The 23,260-nt window shown below is 34.7% G+C and overlaps 2 protein-coding genes across 20 annotated transcripts in view; one reads left to right on the plus strand and one right to left on the minus strand.

The window, feature by feature from the left end:
• poe (E3 ubiquitin-protein ligase-like protein poe) overlaps window positions 1–4,790 on the plus strand; it is a 49,153-nt gene extending 44,363 nt beyond the window's left edge. For all 17 annotated transcript variants that reach the window (XM_073079097.1, XM_073079102.1, XM_073079099.1 and 14 more), the window contains 8 exons: window positions 29–187; window positions 619–801; window positions 1,322–1,470; window positions 1,727–1,856; window positions 2,169–2,344; window positions 2,931–3,071; window positions 3,686–3,875; window positions 4,273–4,790. In XM_073079097.1, coding sequence (XP_072935198.1) covers window positions 29–187; window positions 619–801; window positions 1,322–1,470; window positions 1,727–1,856; window positions 2,169–2,344; window positions 2,931–3,071; window positions 3,686–3,875; window positions 4,273–4,497 — 1,353 coding nt within the window. In that variant the 3' untranslated portion in view covers window positions 4,498–4,790. The remainder of the gene's footprint in view (window positions 1–28; window positions 188–618; window positions 802–1,321; window positions 1,471–1,726; window positions 1,857–2,168; window positions 2,345–2,930; window positions 3,072–3,685; window positions 3,876–4,272) is intronic.
• Window positions 4,791–6,476: 1,686 nt separating this feature from the next.
• Window positions 6,477–23,260, minus strand: part of Drip (aquaporin homolog protein drip) — a 70,771-nt gene continuing 53,987 nt past the window's right edge. For all 3 annotated transcript variants that reach the window (XM_073079116.1, XM_073079118.1, XM_073079117.1), the window contains 5 exons: window positions 13,040–13,183; window positions 10,100–10,171; window positions 9,763–9,900; window positions 9,321–9,401; window positions 6,477–7,307 (listed from right to left, as the gene is read on the minus strand). In XM_073079116.1, the coding sequence (XP_072935217.1) occupies window positions 7,203–7,307; window positions 9,321–9,401; window positions 9,763–9,900; window positions 10,100–10,171; window positions 13,040–13,183 (540 nt within the window). In that variant the 3' untranslated portion in view covers window positions 6,477–7,202. The remainder of the gene's footprint in view (window positions 7,308–9,320; window positions 9,402–9,762; window positions 9,901–10,099; window positions 10,172–13,039; window positions 13,184–23,260) is intronic.

Consider the following 23,260-nt stretch of genomic DNA (forward strand, 5'->3'; position numbering starts at 1 on the left):
GTACAAAAAGTGTTATTGCGAATACTAGATGCTGGTGTGCGAAAACGTGATCCCGATCGTGCACCGGCTGGAGCAGGTGTCGTCGGGCGAGCACGTGGGCTCGCTCGCGGAGAACCTGCTGGAGGCGCTGCGCTCGCAGCCGCAGTGCGCCGCCAAGGTGCAACAGGTTCGCGAGTTCACCCGACAGGTCAGTGTGAATTACATAAATTTATATTGTTATTTTTTATAGCTTACGACTAATTAATAAGTAATTTGAGAAAATCCATAACACTTCTTTGGTTAATGGTAAACCGATGAATTTTCTGAAATCAAATAATTTTATTAGTAAATTGAACGAATTTAAAGTGGTTAAAGACTGTTTTTAAGATTGTTAGTAGGGTTTTTTTTTTTATAAATAAACAGCAAAATGTGGATACTTGCTATATCCTTTTTATCAGAAAAGTAATAGTACTTGTACAGTGAGATATGTCTACATGACGTAAATTAATTATATTTCATGTGTGTTTTTGATTATTATTCAACGTCATAGTAAATAATATGCCCTTATATGCAATAAACTGGGTTAGATATGTCTATATGCGAAAATTGTAACTATACTTCATTTTTGCGATCGTGTAGGAGAAGAAGCGTCTCGCGATGGCGGTGCGCGAGCGGCAGCTGGGCGCGCTGGGCATGCGCAGCAACGAGCGCGGCCAGGTGACGGCGCAGTGCTCGCTCACGCAGCAGGTGGCCGAGCTCGCCGAGGAGGCCGGCGCCGTCTGCTGCATCTGCCGCGAGGGGTACAAGTACCAGCCCACTAAGGTGAGCGGTTCTTCGACGATACATATGTGAATGAGAAGGATTTACTAGATTAGATCACACTACTCACGCGCGAGTAGTTGGACACATTTGATATTGTATAGTATTCGAGCATTTAGGGTTTTATACCGGCGGTTTTATACTCACGCTTTACATAGGTTAACTAAAATTAGTGGTAATTAAATTCTTATATGAAGATATAATACGAGTATATTTTACGCATTGTAAGTCCCGCAGTGTCCATTTCTGCACACGAACGTACAGACTTTAAATTCTTATATGAAGATATAATACGAATTAAAGTCTGTACGTTCGTGTGCAGAAATGGACACTGCGGGACTTACAATGCGTAAAATATACTAGCGACTTGAATTCGAACTGATGTTACTTATTTTATGCGTGGATACAGTAGGAAAGATAGACTATAGACAGGAAACATTTATTACACAGTGATACAATTTAATTTCACAGCATATTTTTACACTTAACTTTAAACATATTCTAATTAATTTATAACACATAGGTGCTGGGCATCTACACGTTCACGAAGCGTTGTCCGGTGGAGGAGTTCGAGGTGCGCGCACGCAAGACGCTCGGCTACACCACGGTGTCGCACTACAACATCGTGCACGTCGAGTGCCACATGTCCGCCGTCAGGCTCGCGCGCGCTCGGTGAGTGGATACACAAGCTTAATTAATATCAAGAAAAAAAAAACATTTATTTTGTGAGCCATTGAGGCATATATGAAGGAAAAAACAGATAAAAAATAATATTCAGACTGCACTGCAGATGTATTGAGATCCAAAACATATGTTGCAAACGTGTTAGATTCTCTACATTGTTATTTACAAAACAGTTCTATTAAAAAATGAGAGAACATTCCTTATGTTACATTCCGGTAATAAAATTTTATTGACTATTTTGTAGGGATGAATGGGAAAGCGCGGCTTTGCAAAACGCTTCAACCCGCTGCAACGGGTTGCTGCCACTCTGGGGACCACACGTACCGGAGTCCGCGTACGCTAGTTGCCTGGCACGTCATACTACGTACTTACAGGTAACGTTATTCATAAATTCACTTCACTTCACAGTGTTTAAATAAATTACCTATATTACATGTCATGTCGTTAAATTCTTACTAAGTCTAAAGGACCATGTAAGTTGTTGTTTTTGTTTCCTCAATTATATTCCGTAAGATTATGTTTCGAACACTGAACCTATATTATTTAACGTTGGTTAAAACATCCCTGTTCTAAAAATGTAATTGTATGCTATTATGTAAATGCGTAACTTTTATTAACATATATTTTTTAATTTTCGTATTCCATGTTTTTACTGTTTATTTATAATTTCGTTCTTTTGTGTGTAGGAGTGCACCGGTCACCGCGACATCGGGCACACGTGCACGGTGCACGACCTGAAGCTGCTGCTGCTGCGGTTCGCGCGCGGCCGCACCTTCCACGACGACACGGGCGGCGGCGGCCCGCTCTCCAACATGCAGCTCGTGCCCGCGCTCGTGCACATGGCGCTCTATGTTATCAACACGTAAGTGACCATTCCCCGTTGTGTTATGTTACATTCAAGTAGATATAGACAGGCTTAGGACATATTGTAAACAGTGTTAGTGTGCCAGACGCGTATAAGTTATCTTCCTTTATTTTGTTGTTTTACTTCATAATCGTGAATAAGGTTTGTTCATATCGAATAAATTTTGTTTTAGTGAATAACAACAATCAGGGTTGTTCTTTGAATGAGAAATCGTTAGGGACATATCAGGCTGGATATATTCTTGAATTAGAGGTCAAATAAAATATTCGAGAACTGATTATTAAGCGTATTGTAACAGTTTTATAGTCCGCGCCAAACTGCTAGTCCGCTCTGAATATAGAAATGAGTTTCGTCGCCATAGCAAATTGTATGACTTCATCTGCTCGCAACAACTTCAGAGCGGAGTAGCAGTTTGGCGCGGATTATTCTAATTGCAAAGTCATACAAAAATTACGTTATCATGGTTGTCAATAAACGTAGTTTGGTAATATAAACGAAAAAAAATATGGTTATGATACGTTTAATATTTTAAAATTTGTAATCTATTACAGATATCATTAAATGACAATCTGTTTGTACTCAGGACCCGCGTGGCGGCGCGCGAGGTGTCCGCGCTGGAGGCGTCGCTGGCGTGGGCGGCGCCGCGCATCCTGGAGGCCGCGCACGACGCCGACGGCCCGCTCTACTTCCTCACGCTCATGCTACTGCTCTACCCGCACGCCAAGTATGACTTGCATTTTGATTTGTTCTTTACATTTGTGTGTGTAATTAGAAGTCCCCCAATGCGCACTGGGGTCGTATAGTCGACTACGGTTTAAAAGCTATAGCATTTTTATGTTATTTTGTATTGTTATGTTTTGTTATACGTCTCCTCTTAGAATAAAAAGGATTAGGCCATAGTCCACCGCGCTAGCCAAGTGCGTATTAGTAGACTTCACATACCTTTGAGATTTTTTTATACAAATCTCTTAGGTATGCAAATTTCCTCACAATGTTTTCCTTCACCGCTTTAAGCAAGTGATAATTAATTTCTAATACGCACATAACTTTGAAAAATCAGAGGTGCGTGCCTAGGATTTGAACTTCGGACCCCTCGTACGAGAGGCCAAGTTTCTAAACCATTGGGCTATGACTGCTTTATATTGTATGGTTGTATGAAACTTAAATGTAACAATGATGTTTTATGATTAACCATTAATATTATTAAGTGTGTCATAAAATTTACTGGAACCATTATGGCTTGCATCTTAATGCTTCTATTTTTGTTTGTCTACTTGTTATTTTCGTGTTACTATGACGTAATATAAACGTTAGCCTAACTTGGTTGTGTGTGTGTAGATGGCGCGCGCACCGCGTGGAGATGCTGCGGCGCGTGCTGGTGACGGCGCAGGCGCGCGCGGCGGCGCCGGCCGGGCCCGCCATGCGCTCGCTGCCCGTCGACCACCACGCGCCCAAGCCCTGGAACGACTACAAGCCCTACTGCGTCTTCCTCGCCATCATCGATCAGCTCTACAATGTCATGTTTAAGGTAACGTACTAAATTGTTTTTGTGTTAAAATAATAAGCCTAAAAGTACTGACTATCCTTACATATTTATATGACAATAATTAAGTAGTAAATTAAATATTTTTTGATATTTATGAAGTAAGTAATGATAACTAAAAGTAAAGTAATATTCCTTTTAGAAGTAGTGGAACCTTCCGGGAATTAATTGTAATTATGGAGATTTAGTTATTTTTGTAGTACAACAGTTGAGTCAGGAGACAAAATAGCTATTCATCCGTATGTGACCTTAAATAAAACTTTAAACCTAATCTGAGGTTGATTACGGACATTCGTGAACGGCAATGCTCACTTACGATGAATAGGAGTGAAATATTGTAAAATATATGAAACATATTCTAATTTAAAACGTGATTTATCAGAACGTAGCCGCGACCACGGTGGACCAGTGGCCGATCAAGCTGGCGGAGTACATCCGGCACAACGACGAGGCGAACGCGAAGGCGGCGGAGCGCATCGTGGGCGCGCTGACGGAGGAGCTGCTGCCGTGCGCGTCGTTCGCGGAGTTCTGCGACGCGGCCGGCCTGCTCGCCGACGTGCCCGCGCCCGACGCCTTCCTGCAGGCGCTGCTCGACGAGCAGCCGTGAGGGCGGCCCTTCAGGCCCTACTGCCTCACCTACAATGGATGTATGGCCTGCTAACCGAACCCGGCCATTCTCGCCGTTAGAATCGTTTCCTCAATAAATTGCAGTAACGATGTAACGAACTTTCGATGTTACGATATTAATTACCCAATGTACACGTGTTTATCGATGTTATTATATTTATTCAAAACGTAGCCTGTATCCATGTAACCCTATGTCTAATCAATTTCCGGTGCTTTATAGAAAGCTTTTAGTGTATTTGAATTTGCCTCAATAAATTTATTTCTGCTTCCAAATTGTGTTTTATTCCTATATTTATATTCTATGTTGTTATTGAAAAAAGAAAACGTGCAGTAGTGATGTATTTATTACCTTTAAAATATTGAAACAGTATAACAAGAAAAAGTAATCGCTTGTTGCTATTAAAACAGAAAAAGAGCAACAGAAAGATAATTTTACAAGTGTTTTTTTTTCATTATGCTCTATTATGCTCTCTATTTTTTTAGCTAAAAGTCATCTATATTGAATCGCTCACATCAGCTTTTCTGAGAAAATGTGGGTTGGAGCATTACGCTCTACCTCCCACCGCAAAGCACGACAATAGCTGCTGATGACTCGACCTTGACAAGTCTACGACATATTTTTAATAGGGATCGTCGTAGTGTTGCATCAATGAAACTGATAGAGCGCGGGAGTCACGACTGTTGCGAAACTAATAAAACATCAAGATGTATAGACGAGATCAAAGCCTTTGATATCATGCTAATCCTATTAGTCTATAGAACTCGCGCCTGTGACAATAATTTTATTATCCGAGTAATGACCTTTTTGATTAGATCCAAAGTAGAACAGTCTGAGCTAGCTAAATGCGTACATAAATAAGTCGTGCGTGATTTATTGCACGGAGTATTAGAATTTTGAGTGGGTACAATTGTCTAGCAACACACACGAAGCTAAGAACTAAAAAGCTTTGTCAATGGTATACGATGTGAAATATATTTATAATCCAGCCCTAGAGCAAGGCGCAGCACCCTTCTGCTTTTAAATCTTTTTGGGCACTAGATAATGTTTCTTTTCCTAAGGCCTTATATTTTGGCGTGTAAGTCAAAATAAATTAAATAAAAACCTGTTGACCTGTACGACCGTGATGCTTATAATCTGAGCAGGAGTCACAAGGTTCGAAAATTGAGTGTTATTTGCCACAACATATTAAAAAATAACAATGAACTAAAATTATTAGATACTCAAGCGATCATATGATTTTTTTAGACCACCCATGACTGATATACAACCGGTTGAGAAACACTGTTCTAGGGGAGCGCATACCAGTGCATATGATAAGCAATGATTATACTTGCTAATTTCGTATTACCTAAATGCTTCAATAAGTATATTATGAATAACCAGAGCGTTATGTATCTATTTGTCCACCAAACGACATTCTAAAGCCGCGGTATTTAGTTGAGGCACACAGTCTATTTCAGCCCGCACCAACTATCTCCTCAATTAAACAATTAATTTCTTTAAAATGTTAACAACGAGGTCGTTTTTTATACATTGCTGTTTATTCATACGCGACTTGGCACATCGGTTAGGCAAAGAGTTCAAGGTTCAATCCTTAGAGACAGGACTGTCCTTTTGGAGTTGTGCTTTATCGTAATCGTATCGTCCGTCGTATGACGTATATGGGAGGAACTTTCTTTTCGCCCACTTATATCAGAGTTTAGGAAATAAGTAATTCTACTTCTAGGAAGACCGTATTTTAAAGCGACACGACAAACATTCCTATAATATGCCATTTCACATCTATGAGTTTCGATCGGCCAGGCAGACATTGTGTCGTAAGCTAGATATCCGATCATCTGTACATAAATTATGTAAAGTTTTGTGAATACAATTGCAATATTTACGGGAGAGACAAATAAGACACATAAGAGGGTTGCACCTTAAACGCACTTAGAAAAATAAATTAAACCAACATGTTATACTGAATACTTTTATTTCGCAATAAACATTGTATGAGTTATTGTTGGCAAAGTATACTTTGCCCTACAACAATCATCCCTGGTTAGTGATTACGTTGCTCTCACCAACCGCAGGCATTCCAATAAAAATATAATAATATTATAATTATTATCTTGATATTGAACATCATCATACTTATTCCTTATCGTACTTTATTCACATAATATAAATAAGACTTACTTAATACTTTTGTATATTCTATCTTACGGCCTAAGTTTTATCTTACATGCACCTTATGAAGTCTTTTACAATATATAAAAGATTGTTATCACTCAATTTTGTAGCCCCGATAAAGATAGAAAGTTTATTAACTTAAAACATTCACTTTGGATATTTGGAAATCTGAAGCAGTAAAATAAAATAATAGCAGTACAAGCCCATGGATAAATATTTCAATACACGTAATGTAATATACACAGATATGTAATTTCTGTTTACTATGAGACCAATGACCAGAATACAATTCTATCAATGGGCTTATACGACGGCTCTCTCGCATAACATTGATACAAAAATAAAGCGTCAACACCGTAGTTAGTCTAAAATTTAGATACTTAAATGCTAGTCCATATAGCAGACTTCTTATTTTCGTAGCACTAAAATACTGGAATCTTAAACAAGGTTATGCGAGAGTGCAGGTACCTATACTTAGTAAGGCACAATGAGTTTTTCGGTGATCGCGTTTAGAAGTCGTAGGAGCCGCTCTCGTCGCTCTTGCCGATGCGGAAGATAAATCTGTACACGAGCCCTGCGATCACGCCGCCAACTATCGGACCAACCCAGTATACCTGGAAAAGAAATTACATTTGTAAGCAACTATCACCAATGTGGAAATTTCTAGATACCAGATGCAAGTAGTAGATTGCATAGTAATGTCTAAGATACCGATAAAAGCACAATAATGTACCTACAGACCTACTCTTAATTTAATAACACAATACGAAAAAAAAGATAAACAAAACTTCATAAGTTAGATGCCATAATTGTATACAAAGTTCTTACCAAAAGCTAATTATAATTTCATTTAACCTACATTTAAAAAAGAGTATTACGCCACATTCAAGGGAGGGCAACCGGGGCGGCAGCCCCGGGGCCTCCACAAAAGAGTGGCCCCCATACTAGAGACGTCGGATTTTTTTTTAATTCCGACTAGTAAACACTAGTAAAAAAAAAATATATCTTTTCCTTTTTTTTTTCACTGTTTTACCTTCATCTACAGTACTTTGTACAAACATGAATACCTACTACAAGAATCTTACCTGCGTTTCACAATAAAATATTGAAAAACTCAACTGAAAATTTTTTCCATTTTATTCGGAAAATAATTTGGGGCCAGGGGGCCTCCACTCCTTTGTTGCTTCAAGGCCTCTAGATCTTTAAATCCGGCCCTGATTACTACCGATCTATTTACAAATAGTAACATTTCTTTAAGCCGAAGGAAATAAAGAAATGCTTGTCGTGATCAGTTGCAGTAAACATTAATTGATTTACCGTCTGTAGAGGAAATTACATCATGACCGATCGTCATGTGACTATTGCATAGAAATGTTTGAAGTTATTTAACATACATCTGAGATTATACAGTCAACCCGGTAACCTGGATCACGTGAACACTATCATGAAGTGAAAGTTATAGTTGCATATCAAGTGGCAAAAACACCATGATTTGACCATTTACGGACCATCATCGCTTTTTGTGCCTTCTACCTTAAGTTACCTACCCTATTTCTGCCATATAGGTATCTAGTTTATATGATTTTCTGTTGTTTTACTTATCTAAGGGCCTAAAATATTCTGCATGACATTTTAAGATAAACAAAATGTAAATGTAGTTACTAGTAGGTAAGATCTAGAATTTAACTTGTTAAAGCCATCTTTAAGCCATTACCAACTATAATCAATCATCACAAATAAGAACATATTTACGTACAGAATACCTTACTCATCATTATAAAAATATTGGCTCTCTTTTTTGAAAATTATTTAACTACTACTAGGTACAGTAGCTATAGGTGAATGGTAATGACTTTTTAATGTATTATTTAAATATACCTAAGCGTAAAATAAAAATACTAAGTAGGTACATTTATACAGTAAGTACTTATCATTTAAATGCAATAAAGTTTATACAATAATAATCTGTCAAATGATTAAGCAAAATTGTATGATTTATTTACTAACAACATCGTATGAATTCGGTAGGTAAATTGATTTAATGACAGTAGACACGAAGATTAGTGCAGGGTAGTATAAAAAACAATTCAAACAAAAAGTTCATCAGTGCATCACGTACCTAATTGGTTACAAAAGGTTTTCTTGCGCTTTAGGCATTAATTTGGTCAGAAATTGGCACGTTCCATGCGTAATAATATTCGGATGTGTTATTATGGCAAAATAACTCAAATGAAGATCCTTGTTAATCACCAAAAAACAGATAACATTCGTTTATTAAGTAAAGCTAGATAACTAGGTATACTGGACGTTTGATCAGCGATAAAATCTTTAGGCAGACGTTGATGGATGGGTTTTACAAATGGAAATCTAATAAAGGTAAGTCAAGGAAAAATATTTTTGATGCATTAGATAAATAGGTAATACCCCTTTAGACGATTATGATTAGGTATAAAAGATATTAGGTATAATAGGTATATCACACAGCCTTCCAAATTAATCTACAAGGTCGGTACCTTTTTGCTATCTATCTAAATTGCTATGCCTATGTGACCGACTTAAATCCTATATAGATCTAAGATCTTGATATTACTACAAAACTGTTTTATGTAACAAAGTATATAAATTACCCAGTGTGATGTCCAGTTACCCATGACCAGAGCAGGCCCGAATGACCGCGCAGGGTTCATGCTGGAGCCTGAGAAGGGAATCTGGAAAATAACATTTTTATTAAAATATGATACGTATGTTCGTTTCCGTATAGATTAGGATAATTGGTCTTTTATTCTATCAATGATATACTCAAATTGTCTCAATCATATTTATGTAGGTACCTACCTCAGTATGATCGAGGGAAAATCAGTCTGGCAATTTATTGCCCCACGGATAAAATATATTTCAAGTAAATAAATATATTATATTTGGAGTATATAACTGATGTGCATGTATTGAAATTATCTATTAAAAATCTATTTTGCATTTCAGTCCTGAAAAATGACAATGTGGACAAATGTAAATGACCACGCGACTAAAAAAATCTAAAATGTGGACCCTAAAAATAAAGGAACTTACGCAAGCAGCATGGCAGGCGGTGATGGCCAGACCGATAGCCAGTGGTCCTGAGCCCTTGATGTCGTTGCGGCGCGCGTCGCACACGCCCTGCACCACCATCACCAACACGAACGTGATCAGAGCTTCCACCAACAGCGCCTGCAAACAAATTGTGGACATAAATCAAGGAAAACTTTGGTACGGCTTTTTACTTCTAACTCTTTCAAAATTCGAACTCGATACGATTGATACATTTAAAAAATATTTTTAACTATTTTAAATGAAAATAATTCAAATTGTTTAAAATATTTGTCGTTATCAAAATAATTACAAGACAATTTATTAACCATGAACATACCTGACCATCGGTGACATCTTTCCCAGGCAAGGTCATGCCAAGTGAACCGACTCTATCTTCCGGAACGGCAAGCTGCAATAGGAAAAACACGTATAAATTCATGGAATTGGAACACTTAAGGGTAAGTCATTAACTTAACTAGTATTCAGCGAGGTTTTGAAACACTAAGTTGACCTAATATTGCATGCGTAGCGTACTTACACCCACAAAGCTTACATGCTCTACATGTCGTACAATCTCTTATCACGAGCCTAACTGCTCTAAATCAGTCACCATAACGCATGTCATAGACCTACACAATACATGATCTACGCAGACCCATATCGTGGTCACGCGCATTCAAATTTCTCGATAGGCTATGACATCACAACATCTTATAATACAAAATTATAAAGAATTTTCACCTTTTATTATATAACGGGTACATTTGAAGGTGGTAGAACCCTTTGTGGTTCGACTCCGGCGGCACCACCGCCACACCTATTTCAACCTAATAACAGTAGTGTTAAGCGCTGCTGTGTTCCGGTTTGAAGGGTGTGGTAAGGGAGACAGACTTTTCCGAGGCGTTCCAGCTTAGTCCTCAGGGGTAGCGGCGCATCTGTGGCCGACCTCAGGTAGGAATATCTAATCCTATCTGGGGTTGATTACAGATGTCCATGGGCGGCAGTAGCCACTTACCATCAGGTGGACTGCATGCTCGTCTGCTACTCTTATATTATAAAAAAAAAAAAAAAAAATTCGCGATATGCGTTTTTTTATTGCCGATATTACGTATATCGTGAGTACCCGTTATGTAATAAAATGTCTCAATTCCGCGATAATTTTAGTTTAAAATCATATACTTTTCATCTTTTCTTAGGTTCACTCGTGGGAATCGTTTAAGTTACAAAGGAAGTAACTTTCCATCTGATAAAAGTGTCGTGGAAGGTTGAATAGATTTTTGATGTCGGTGTGAAAAAACTCATCTTAATAGCAGATGTCTGTTTATCGTAATGTTATGTCTTCCGTTTTACGTTGAGTAAGAATTTTGTTACGATATAATTCTCGGAACACAGTTTTATTTTCTATATCAAGTAAACGGCTCTAGCAAACATTTTCATTTTAAACGGTTCAAAACCGTTAAAATGCTAAACGTTAAACGGCTAAAAATCTCTGCAAAGATACGAGTACATTGATAATAATAAGTTCAACTCAATTATTAATTACCAATAAAAACTAAATCAATTAAGATAACATGATGCCGATCTTGAACTTTCAAATGAATAAATTAAGTAAGTTTTATTTGAGAAAATCGTGATCGTTTAAATTGATGGTCTTTGCGCGTTGTGCGGCGCGCGGGTAAAATGTCGCATGTGACGACCTGCTTTTAAGGTCAAATCTTGCCAATATCGTAAATTGCTGGTGACAGTGATAATTTGCCATAAAAGTTAAACAAGTATTAATTATTACTTAATTTAAATTAAGACAGTTATACGTATAGTACTGTCATAACAGGATTAAATTACCGCTTACAAAAATAATTATACCTTTAAAACACAGCAATGAAATTCGCTCGTTAGTCTAAATACTGTTATTGTATTGTTAGTTTGTGTTATTTGTACATATTAAAATTATTTCGCGACCCGATGAAACATAGATATCAGCCTAATGACCTTTTTAATAGCAAACGGTCGTGCAGTCCGTCAAAAGTATTTACTCTTAGCCGCGTATGGATATCTGTAATCAGCTCCAAATAAGGATCCTGACTAAAGTCGATCATATAATATTATTAATCGCTTCTACCCTGAGAATTAGATCGTCTGATAAGTACATAAGTAATAATTTACTTCATTTAATGAAACTGAAGTAGGTAAGGGTAATTATTATAGTATATCTGATAGTAAGTGACCTTTATCGCATGCCTAAATCTGTAATCAATCCCAGAGCGGTTTGGAGTTTTATAGCACATCGGACAGAAACGCATAGCCAAATCTATTAGCACACTTCATAAAAGTGTCTCACCCTCACTACACACAGCAGCGCTAGTTTCTCCTGACCACGAATACTTCGAGTTAGCATTATTATAGGATCTCATGATAGATTTTTGATTTGACGAGCGGATGTAAACCGGTCGGATTGCACATTTCTACAGCATCGATTGATTGCTGCACTCGAGCAACTCGTCGGGCGAAGGCCGGCGCTCCAATTTGTTCCTTTATTCTAAGATCATCAGTGTCAGGGCGAGCGACACTTTTTAGCGTCAACACACATGAGCTCCATAAGGAGATTAGAATGTCGGTGCGAACGCTCACGATTTATTAGCGAGGCGCTCAGTTAATGGTGATAAATTGATATCCGTGATTGCTGTGAGTTATGTAATTTGAAAAAGTCACCGCAAATGTGACATGTTGAAGTAACTACTCTTTACATCGTGTCTCCACTCTATCTTATTCCCTTGAAGTCAGCGTTTAATTTTGTGCAAATCTCTAAAAAGCTTCCAAGTAAATAAGCTTTTACAGCTTTTAGAGTATTAACATATTAATTATAAATGTGACATATCCCCATATTGATTTATTTATCTCGAGGCACAAATCTGGCATAAAAAAGTATTCACTATTTATATTTAAACGATGTTTCCGAATTTAAAGGAAAAATGAAAACAAATAAAGTCATTATCCAGATCTTATGAGAACTTGGCACGATACGTACTGCACTGAAAATAAACGTAGTTAACGTGATTTGTACTTCTTCAATCTTCGTTTTGTAAACACATTTTTATACACACTATGTTTGTGATTTAAAGAAAGCCTAAGATATTAAGAACTATAGTATAAAAGCTGTTGTTCTATAATAGTTCAAAGGTTGTAGGGCAGAAAATCTAAGAGGTATATATGAGGTTTTCCAACTTAATCATGTTAAACAATAGTACTGAAAATAAATGAATAATAAATGTATATTTACCCTGATAAAAGCAGCCCCGGCAGTGGCGCCCAAAGCCTGCACCACGATGTAGAGCACCGACTTAATGAGCTTGATGTCACCGGCGGCGAAGAGACCCGCCGTCACCGCTGGGTTGATGTGCCCGCCGGAAACATGGCAGATACCCTGATGACAAAATAATTAGTTCAATTAGTTAATTACGATTCTATTTCCTATAATGTACATAGAAAAATATGTTTTCATGTTATTAATGACAAGCCAAAGGGCTAACGCCCGTTGTTTAAAATGAATCTATCCAATTTATTGATTTATAGACAACAAAGTGAAAAATCGATCTTTAGTAGGTGAAAAATTAATAGATTGATTTATTAATAACGGATGTATGTTGAACTATATAATGTTATCCTAGATTATACATGAAATTCTACATATCGGAGTATTTTTAGTGTCAACCATGGTTTCTTTTACGCGTACTTAATCATACATTTGTCTTTTATTAGTAGACCTTAACCTAGTAATTGTGTCTAAACGATTTATGACAAATCATAGTTACAACGTACAATCATATTAAAATTACTATATTTAATTAAACATAAATCGCATGTTCAGCTTAAATCTTCTTAGAATTGCGTAAATTATTATATTAAATGTGCGATAACTTAACGATTGAATTGTACTCGACGTTTGTTATTATAATGTTCTGCAAATGACTTACTCGCTAGGTGCGTGCTTGAGAAATAGATAATACTTTATGATATAATTGTAACAGTATAAACTAACTTCCGTATAGTTGTCATAAGCTTGTCTGGTCCCTGTTACTGTTGTTCAAAGAACAGAGAATTAGAAGTAGCAACTTTATTTAAAAGATACAAAATTTAGGTATATTTGAAATCTTATGAAACAACCATGTTTTTATTTCATATTTTTTTATTTTGTAATACATTGTTTGCCGGTCTTGCAACATTTATCTCTCATAATCTCGATATGTTTATGTGCGCTGTCTTATGTTATGTCATAGGTCAGTTGCATATTACTAATTGAAACGAAACGATTATAAATGGTGATGCCAATACATTGCAGACTCCGGGAATCTGTAACTTATTGTTACTTACGTTAGGCATAATTTAATAACCTTTGAATAATTCGAACTCACAAGTGAACTTTTATGTTCTAAGTACTTATTAGGGAATTTTATGATACAGGCAATATTTTTAAAGAAAATCAGAGTTGCAAATAACTCAAAGCGTAAGAAAGGTCATTTATAATTTAGGGTGGTGCAGACATAATAAAATTACTAATTAAGTTTGAAAAAATGGAAAATACCAACTAAAAACAAATATGAAGTAGAAATACATGTGACTCGAAACAAATTATTTATTATCCTATCTTCCCAACGACGTATCGTTTAAAACTTTAGACAAATATAAATTGTATATCTATTTATCATATATTTTCGGCTAAAGTAACTGAATGTCACGTGTTAATTTTGCACACAATATTTATGAGCATAATGAGAATCGGAAACCAAGACATTCAATCTCGATTACTGCCAATATATTATTATTACGATTTGAACATTGACCTGTCAAATATCGCAATGTTATGTTAGTTAGCAAAATACCTCCGAGCGATATAACATTCACATAGTGTAACATACTGTAATAACTAATGTTGAACATATGTATTGGTACGTATGTAAAGCTACGATGTGAATAGATTAAAACCAATGGCACGATTTAGATATATAATATATAATCCTCTGACCCTGACACTGAGATAATCGGTTATATAATTACTTTTTTGCATAAATTAGCAATAAAGCAAATATTAGATACCTACCTACTTGCACTTGAAATCCTTCAATAACATATTGAGAAATATAATTTAATGACCAGGTTTATTCAACTTCAAACTTAATAAACTACGAGTCGGTCACAAACACATGTACCTACCTAGTAGGTACGTACGTAGAAATTTAATAGTAGGTATTAAAATAATATTATATGTGTTACAATAATCGTATGTAAGAAAATGTCATGTAGGTCTAGGTAAATGATTTTTAGTTTTATGTCTTTCTTAATATGTATTTCTACTACTTTTATAATACTTAGGTATGTGATGCATACCGATAAGTAGGTACTTAACAGACATGATAACCGAAATGGTTTGAAAAATTATGCGGCTGAATTATAATTAAGTTTATAAAATGTTGACAGTAAAAGTAGCTCATATAAAATAGGGCCTATAGCACACGCTTGTATTGATATATTTACTCTGCTAGGTCTAGATAAAACAGCAAGCAATTAAATGCTTAAAAATGTACTACTAACTAAAACGTTGCTTAAACTTAATTGGCTTATATACGATGTGCATAATTAAAATTAGAAGTGTGGTTTAAAAATTACAAGAAAAAGTTCACACGGGTTTTATAATATACTTAGCCCGGAAACCCCGCCCTGTCAAACATTGCGTACTGTTACCGATTTAATACAACGGTTTCCTTGATCCAAATACTATTTGAAGTAAATGTGCATGTGGTCAGTTTTATTAGTATCGTATCATGACATTTTATCAGAAAATGGACAGTGTATGCGTTCACGCACGTCAAACAAGTCAGTTTCATTCGTTGGTACTAAATTCAAAGTAAGTAGATACATTATACTCGTAGAGATTTACGCGCGCCGGCAATAATTCTACTATCGATTGAATTATTCCACGAATGTATAAGAATAAATTTTAACTCTGTTGAATATCAGTCATGTTTAGACTGGGTTATTGTTTAAAATTAATACTTAGCAAATTTTATAATTAAGAGTATATTATGCTTGCTGTCGAATTGCGAGTTTAATATAATTATATAGTTTTCTATATCAGATTAATCTTTATGTTAATTTATGTTACATGTCTATGAGGCTTCGGTAATTGTTACTTGTCCCGATAATATTTAAGTACATTATAACGAAACTATATTCACTATATAATAACGACGTAAAAATATAGGTATGTAAAAATCACTGGTATGTCTGAAAAATGCTATACCCGTACTATAGTAGCAGAACATAGTGCTATGTCAATATGTTGTGGCATATGTGTGCACGGTCACCTTACGATCAAGGGCGTCTACAATCCCTTATGTTATCAGTGTAAAACATGAACTTTCTATGAGTACACTCTTCTCTTGTTTTTAAGAATAAAAGGCATAAGAGAGATTTAAAAAAAACAAAAGTAGAATATATTTATCAAATAAACCAGCCACGTAAATAAAAAAATACAAAAAAATAAAATATCACAATAATTCAAATTTAATTGCCGTTTCGTAAATAACAAAATTTAAAATTCTAATCAGGTATATTTTTTTTCTGTCATTGATAATCCAATATTCAGCATAAATACTTTTTTCATCATTTAAAAATATAAATAAATCTTTCATGATGAACTTTCGTCATTCGTAATAAGCAAGTGCCGAATAACGTATGGCACATTCGATTCTTGTTATCCGCCGGATCCGGTAAGCACCGGATATATTAATAATCCTCATATTTTGATTATCATTTATTTATTCGATTATCTAGCCGTGTAAGTGTTTGATTTAATAGCCTGTAATGGCATGGGTCAGGTTAGGGCATTTGTAAAGATGACATTTTAGAGTCAATTCATTGGTGGCGAAGTGGTTGTTAATATGTCATTTATTAACTTGAGAGAACTTTGATTAATCAAGGGTTCTTATGTAAAAGTATAGATATAGGCAATGACATTTTATACTAGATATAGGTACATATAGGTAATTTAAAGATCATAAGTCTGCACACTACGACCTATGCATATATATTTCTCAATGGAAACTGTTAAAAGTATTATATTTATGTGTTCCTACTAAAAATTACTGCTTTTTAAATTTCGCTCCTAAATTTTTTTGGCAACTATTCTTGGCAAGTATAAAGAGTTACAAGTACCTATGAAGTATAATAAAAATAAAAATGCAACAAACAATGACAGCGCAAAAATAAAAAACAATATGATATTGTCCGTCGTACAGCAAAAACTACTTAATTTTCCACAGTTGTTTTTCTCCACGCCTGACACGTACAGATCCAGGTCACGCAAGTGTTCGCAGCGCTCGCTCGCACACCAATTATTTTATATTTATACGAATTAATACCACGAGAACCTGCGAAGTTACGACCGAGACAAATTCAAAGCGCTGCCACAATTCATTAAGTCATCATAAGTCAAATTGGATTAAACGTTCCGTTCACAGTATATCAATTTTACAAGTATGCTGTAAATTTCTCTTAAGGTAAGCAATACACCTACATAGTGCAAGCGAATTTATTCTCGCAAGAACACAAGGAATTATGTTATTCGTGTTTCAAGTTGTTATAGCCTTAAATTTAACCTGCATTTTATACTATGTCTAAATATGGGCATTATTCCTAAAGTTGTCTATATTTATTAAGCTCCCATGTAACGTGAATTTAAATCCTAACCGTCGCAAATTCTCTACTATTACAACTACGTACAACAAAAAAACGTTAAATAATGAACCGATTTTAAAAAAATAATTTTAATCGACTGTTTCTTTTACTTATGTCCAAATGTTTAAGAAATATTAAAATGTACATTTTAATAAAAGGCTACATTCGTATGACATGATATTTAATTACTTTAAATTCGCGTCTGATATACCTATCAGGTATATCAGTCCACATCTGTTAAGGTACAGCGTGTTAACACTGGGATAATAATAAGGTTAAATTATATTACAAAATACCTGCTAGCAATTAAGGGCTTGTTACTGATCCGCCGATAAAGCAAATCATTAATCAACTAATTAAATTTGCATAATATTTAAACTGGCAGTTAAAGTGCAGTTCGTATTTTGACATGTTTACTGAACGTAGCGCGGCCTTTATATTTTCGAAACGAAAAGGCACCTCGAATTCTATCCTGTGTTAACATTTCAGATGCATATCTATTTAAATCCAAAAACAAACTTGTATTCCCTATTCGCTCAGTAATTAAAAAATCTCAGCTGTTTTTCTCTTAAGCAGACTTCTTTAATGTATTAGAATTGTGCATAGTACTTGAGTAAAAAGTCATGTGACTTTCATTTCATTTATAAGTACCTACAGGCAATCACTTTGGTTTACAATATTTCTGAAAACATTACATCCTTCTTTATTTGTTTCATTATTGGCCAGCAATAAGTTTTCTTGAATGCTTACTTAATTTTTTCACGGGACCCATAGATTAGCGGGACCATTATGTTGTGTCCGAAGTCTGACCGATGACTGGACAACCGTTAAACCGATTCCGGAATACTATATTTGCATTTACTCTACATGCAGGCGGCAGTATCGTAAATATATCAATTCCATACGCACACCGATTTAAGATATTTTGCTGAAAGACATAAGATTAGGTTCACATTTCAAAATCACAATCAGAAAGCACATTTTTGTAGTACATTAGTTATAATTAGTAATAGTACAAGATATTAGAATGATAATGAACACATTTAAATATAAAATATATATAGGTATAGGATGAAAAAATAATCCTTGAAATTAATTGTACAAAATATTATAACAAAAGTTGCAAATGACTTGTCTTCTATTTGATAAAATAAAGAGTTACGCTGCTAAAATAGCAACGCTTAATTCATTTGAGATTGATTTGTAATATCATCTTAATATGCAGTGGTTTAAATTACATTAAGATGCACTGCTTTTTATTACGACTTAGTCATAAGAACCTTTAATTCTTTTTTTTACAATGTTTATAATGTGGTCAAGATGTGTCTGACCATATAATCGTATTTACAGTCCATTTTTTGGTTTAATGTCACTTTATAATTAATTCTAGACAAGATCCGTACTGGTAATAGTAATCGTGCCTTTTACACAGCATATTACTAGACCTGGCGGATTGTGTACGCCCTTTGAACCCAGCTTGCGTGTCTAAACCAAATACCAACTGTTTTGCTGACAACTCGATGGAAATCCAATGTTATCAATTGCAGTACCCTTCAGTGACTTGTACAGCTAACTAATGGCTTGCAAGTTATCTGCTGTTAACCGCCAATAAATATCGATTTGTGACAGATACTTGTAAGTACATTATATGCCTCATACATATTACGCCCTTTGCAGAATAGAAATGATTTAAACCTGATCTTGAAATCAAAGGCAAGCATGTTTTAATATTGAATATCATTAAATTAATGAAGCTGCAACGTGACAGATATTATATCAATATTATCGCATGAGAACGTGATAATAGAATAGTTTTTTATACTTTCTTAGAATTTAGAAAAGGCATTATTTTTGTAATTACCTTCTTGTTTAACGTTCGGTTTACTCTTATGCGGTATGTAGTGCTCTTTGCAGCATCATGTGGTGTGATACGACGTGTTCTCGAAAATCTAAATCCCCAATTAATTAGATTCTTACAAGATTAACGGTCATTAATTTTAAAATATTTTATTCTGTTACCGCACTATCTCGTTGTGCAACTGCATCTTATATGTAAATTCTAACAATTTCTATGATTTGCATCCCGTTATATTAAATGGAGAGATGCACTCGCCATGCATACTAATGTGCATGAATTTACATTTATGGTTGATAACAAACATAAATTTGGAATGATGGCGTAAAGAGTATTAGAGGATTAGGAAACAGCTAGACGTGGTTTAATGATCTGTCCCGGTAATATCTTGTAGTGGCTTTTTATTGCCTTTTTTACGGCTTTCTCAGTTACTTTAAATATTTATGAATTCTGTAAGGGCTTATAATGACTGTTAGCCATATTCATAGCGCGAGTTTATGTCCAGATTTCGAGAATGTCAGGAGCGAACTTGACATATATTTACATCGAAACTCATAACATTTATTTGGAAAATTCGTTACTGCGTGTTTAATGTTGTTTGACCCTACTAGTTTATATACCTCGGAATTCTAAGGAACCTCATCTCTCCCTTGAGGTCCCCTCCCTACAACTAGGAGCAATGCGAATGGGGCCAATATTGCGATATCAAAAGGTTTACAACTAACTTGTATAAGATATATTGTCTTATTTAACTTTTATATACATATCAGAAAAGGACATGAATAATACATATCGTTTCGTGCCCTTCGTGGCCAGCCAGCTTGTCGCCTTTCCACATTAAAATTCATTTATATAATACGTAGTGAATATTAATACTACAAGTTGTTTGTGGTTTTTGAAATATTTAAATATAACTTACAAGCATAGTGAGAAATTTAATCTTGATATTAAAATTCGATCATTGTAATAGAAAACTGATAAAAAATGTATTATTTTCGCAATAGAAGCGAATTCATCCAAACTTCTATGGTTAAAAGTACCGCCATAAACTCTAGAAAATAAAAAATATTGCAACATATCAAAATATTCACTTTCTGTAACACAAATTATGGATTGTTAAACAAGTTCATAAAATCTGTTTCTTTATCTTAAAACACTTGTCATGTTAATTAAAAGTTTTATCTGGAGAGTAAAGTAATACGTGAGAGTAAAGTAATAAGTAATACGTGAATAATGCCGATATCTCGATAAATTAATTAAATGATCAATGGTCTGTGGAAAGTGCCGCTATCTTAATAAATTAATTGAATGTCCATAACTATAATCACAACCAAAGACAGCGGTTTGTACATATATCAAGTACTGTTTAGCATGTTTATGGCATGAAATTGTGCGACCCAAGCTGGAGATTTGGATTGGAAATAGAATCAGTATGTTAAAAAGGAAAACACCTACTGAAGAATGAAGCTAGTGTTACTTTCCATGATATTCTCAAAAGTGTGTGAATTTTCGCTTTTTCTGCACGTTGAGAACTTAATGTTCATATAGTAACTTGCATATACAACTACAATAATATCCCATCTAAATTAGGCTCCAATTGCTTAGCTCCACATCAGGACAACACTTATTATTCCCAACTCTGATATAAATATTAAATATTTTATACAGAAATCGCGCAAACGGGCTTTAAGCGCTTCCACAGCGCAAAATAATAGAAACTACATAACTGTTACATTCGTTTCTTAAGCTTCCCCGAACTCAAAGTAACAAATCACTTATTCCTCTTTATTTAAGGCAGTGAACATTTTGTAAATGGCTATCGCATCTCGAAACTTGTTTAAATCTTTATTTATTTCGTTTCCGAGAGAAGACAGTAACGGGACACGGACGGGTGCAGGTTGCGTATCAATTGGTGCATAAGAAATTTAAATAAAATAAACCGGTATTAGAAGTGTTACGATGGCACAAAAACATCCCCGCCGAGCCTTTCTCTGCTCTTGAAATGTGACAGCTCAATAAAAATACGAAACCAAATTAAAATACTTTAAAAGGTTGATTTTTTATACTTTTATACAATTACAGTATTAGCGAAATATATTGTTGGTATTTCTCACTTATCTGGCTTATATTTATAAGGTACAATTAATGGATAATGACTGTATTTTCACTAAACTGTATTGAGTTCCAATCAGAAATAAAATACTTATTTCTTACGCAGTCTACGAAATAACTAAAACACTAGCCCCTAGAAACTACGCTTGTTGGCCTTTTTATTTTAATGTTTTCAATATAGTATCGCAGGATGTTTTATTAAATACCACACGCTTAAAGCTGTCAGTCAAAGCTTGTAAAAATACCCCGCCCATCGACAACTCCACAGCATTTAAAAGTTAAAACTCTATTACCAAATCGTCCTTAGTTTAAAGAAAGTGCATCCTGTCCGTGACTCACGCGACCTTTGAACTGTAAACACTGCATGTTAAATATTGCGAACCTATATCTGCACGATATAGATATTAATTGCACCCAAAGCTAATTACTTAATAAACACTCAATGCCATGCGACCTGTTACTTTGAGCGAATCTTCATTAATATATTAAACTGATATGTAATATTAACATTTGAAATGAATTATGGACCACGAACGCTAACACTATATCAATAATGAGATAATTTTGCCTTACATTATTAATTATCGATCAGCAGGTCATCTCGAATATTCTAAAGTGTATTTCGAATACGTATCAATCATAGCGCTCGTTCGCGCTTTCAAACCATCAAACCTTTAAAACAAAACGGCGAGCTTAATGTTACATTTGTTTTCCATTTCACCCGAGGCGTGTTTAGCGTGTGCACTATGAATCAATTGCTTAATTACTTGATTGATTGGATACGTAGCGATCCATCACAGCTGCCAGCTTTACACGACAAAATATATAAATGTTTTGACGCCCGACAACAAAATCTAAGGGCACTATTATATTTCATTTTATTTTATTGCTCTCGTCGTATCTATGATTTTTATAGATATAGAATATACTTTTATCTTATGCAAGATATTCTACCAGAAAACCATGTAATAGGTAAGTAGTTAATGCAAATAAATATATTATTATTCATAATTTAACAGTTACATTAATAATAATATGTTGTTGCATAAAAGTGTATACGTAACAGCAATTTGCAAAATAATACATTCTTAAATAATATAAATGAAATATTTCGGTGAAATAAAATATAATAATCAAGTTTGTTTTTGGTTATAAATAATGCATTTGACAATCCCCATTATTGTTTAGGAATATATGACATAATCAGAAGTTGTATTTTACAATAAGATAAATATCATTTAATGACATTATATATTTTTTTGGCATTAAATATTTTGGGACAGAGACTAAAATATCATTTGTTTACAAGTGGAACTTAACGACAAAGTACTGATTGTAACGTACCCAAATATAGTAAACTTATAATGTTGTACAAACATATCTGCTATTTATTAATTTGAAATATTAAATTCAAGAACCATCCTTCCCATTTCGGTCTATAAGTAAATAATGAGAGGCGAATACATAAGATATGTGGACGTCATTCGCAGCGGCAAAAACAATACAGAGGCACTAAACAATAGTATCGACATATGTAAATTTACATATTAATCGATCAATTGTTTGAAATAAGCAATGAACGCAATAGAGCAGAGTAATTATGACGAAATTCATGAAAGATATTATTAAATACTTTATTTTATCAATACAACCATGATTATTTTACTGGAAAAAGTAGGATAAATTTAGGGCTCAAGAAATATGTAGCAAGAACACTAAGAAAATTTTTAATTGTATGTTATTCTCCGTTCATAACAATTGCATTTCCTGTAAATCATGCATACCATTAACCAACGCTTT

This window comes from Epargyreus clarus, unplaced genomic scaffold (genome assembly GCF_041222505.1).
Source record: "Epargyreus clarus isolate Ecla_fem2 unplaced genomic scaffold, WU_Ecla_fem_2.2 ptg000014l, whole genome shotgun sequence".
Taxonomy (NCBI): Eukaryota; Metazoa; Arthropoda; class Insecta; order Lepidoptera; family Hesperiidae; genus Epargyreus; species Epargyreus clarus.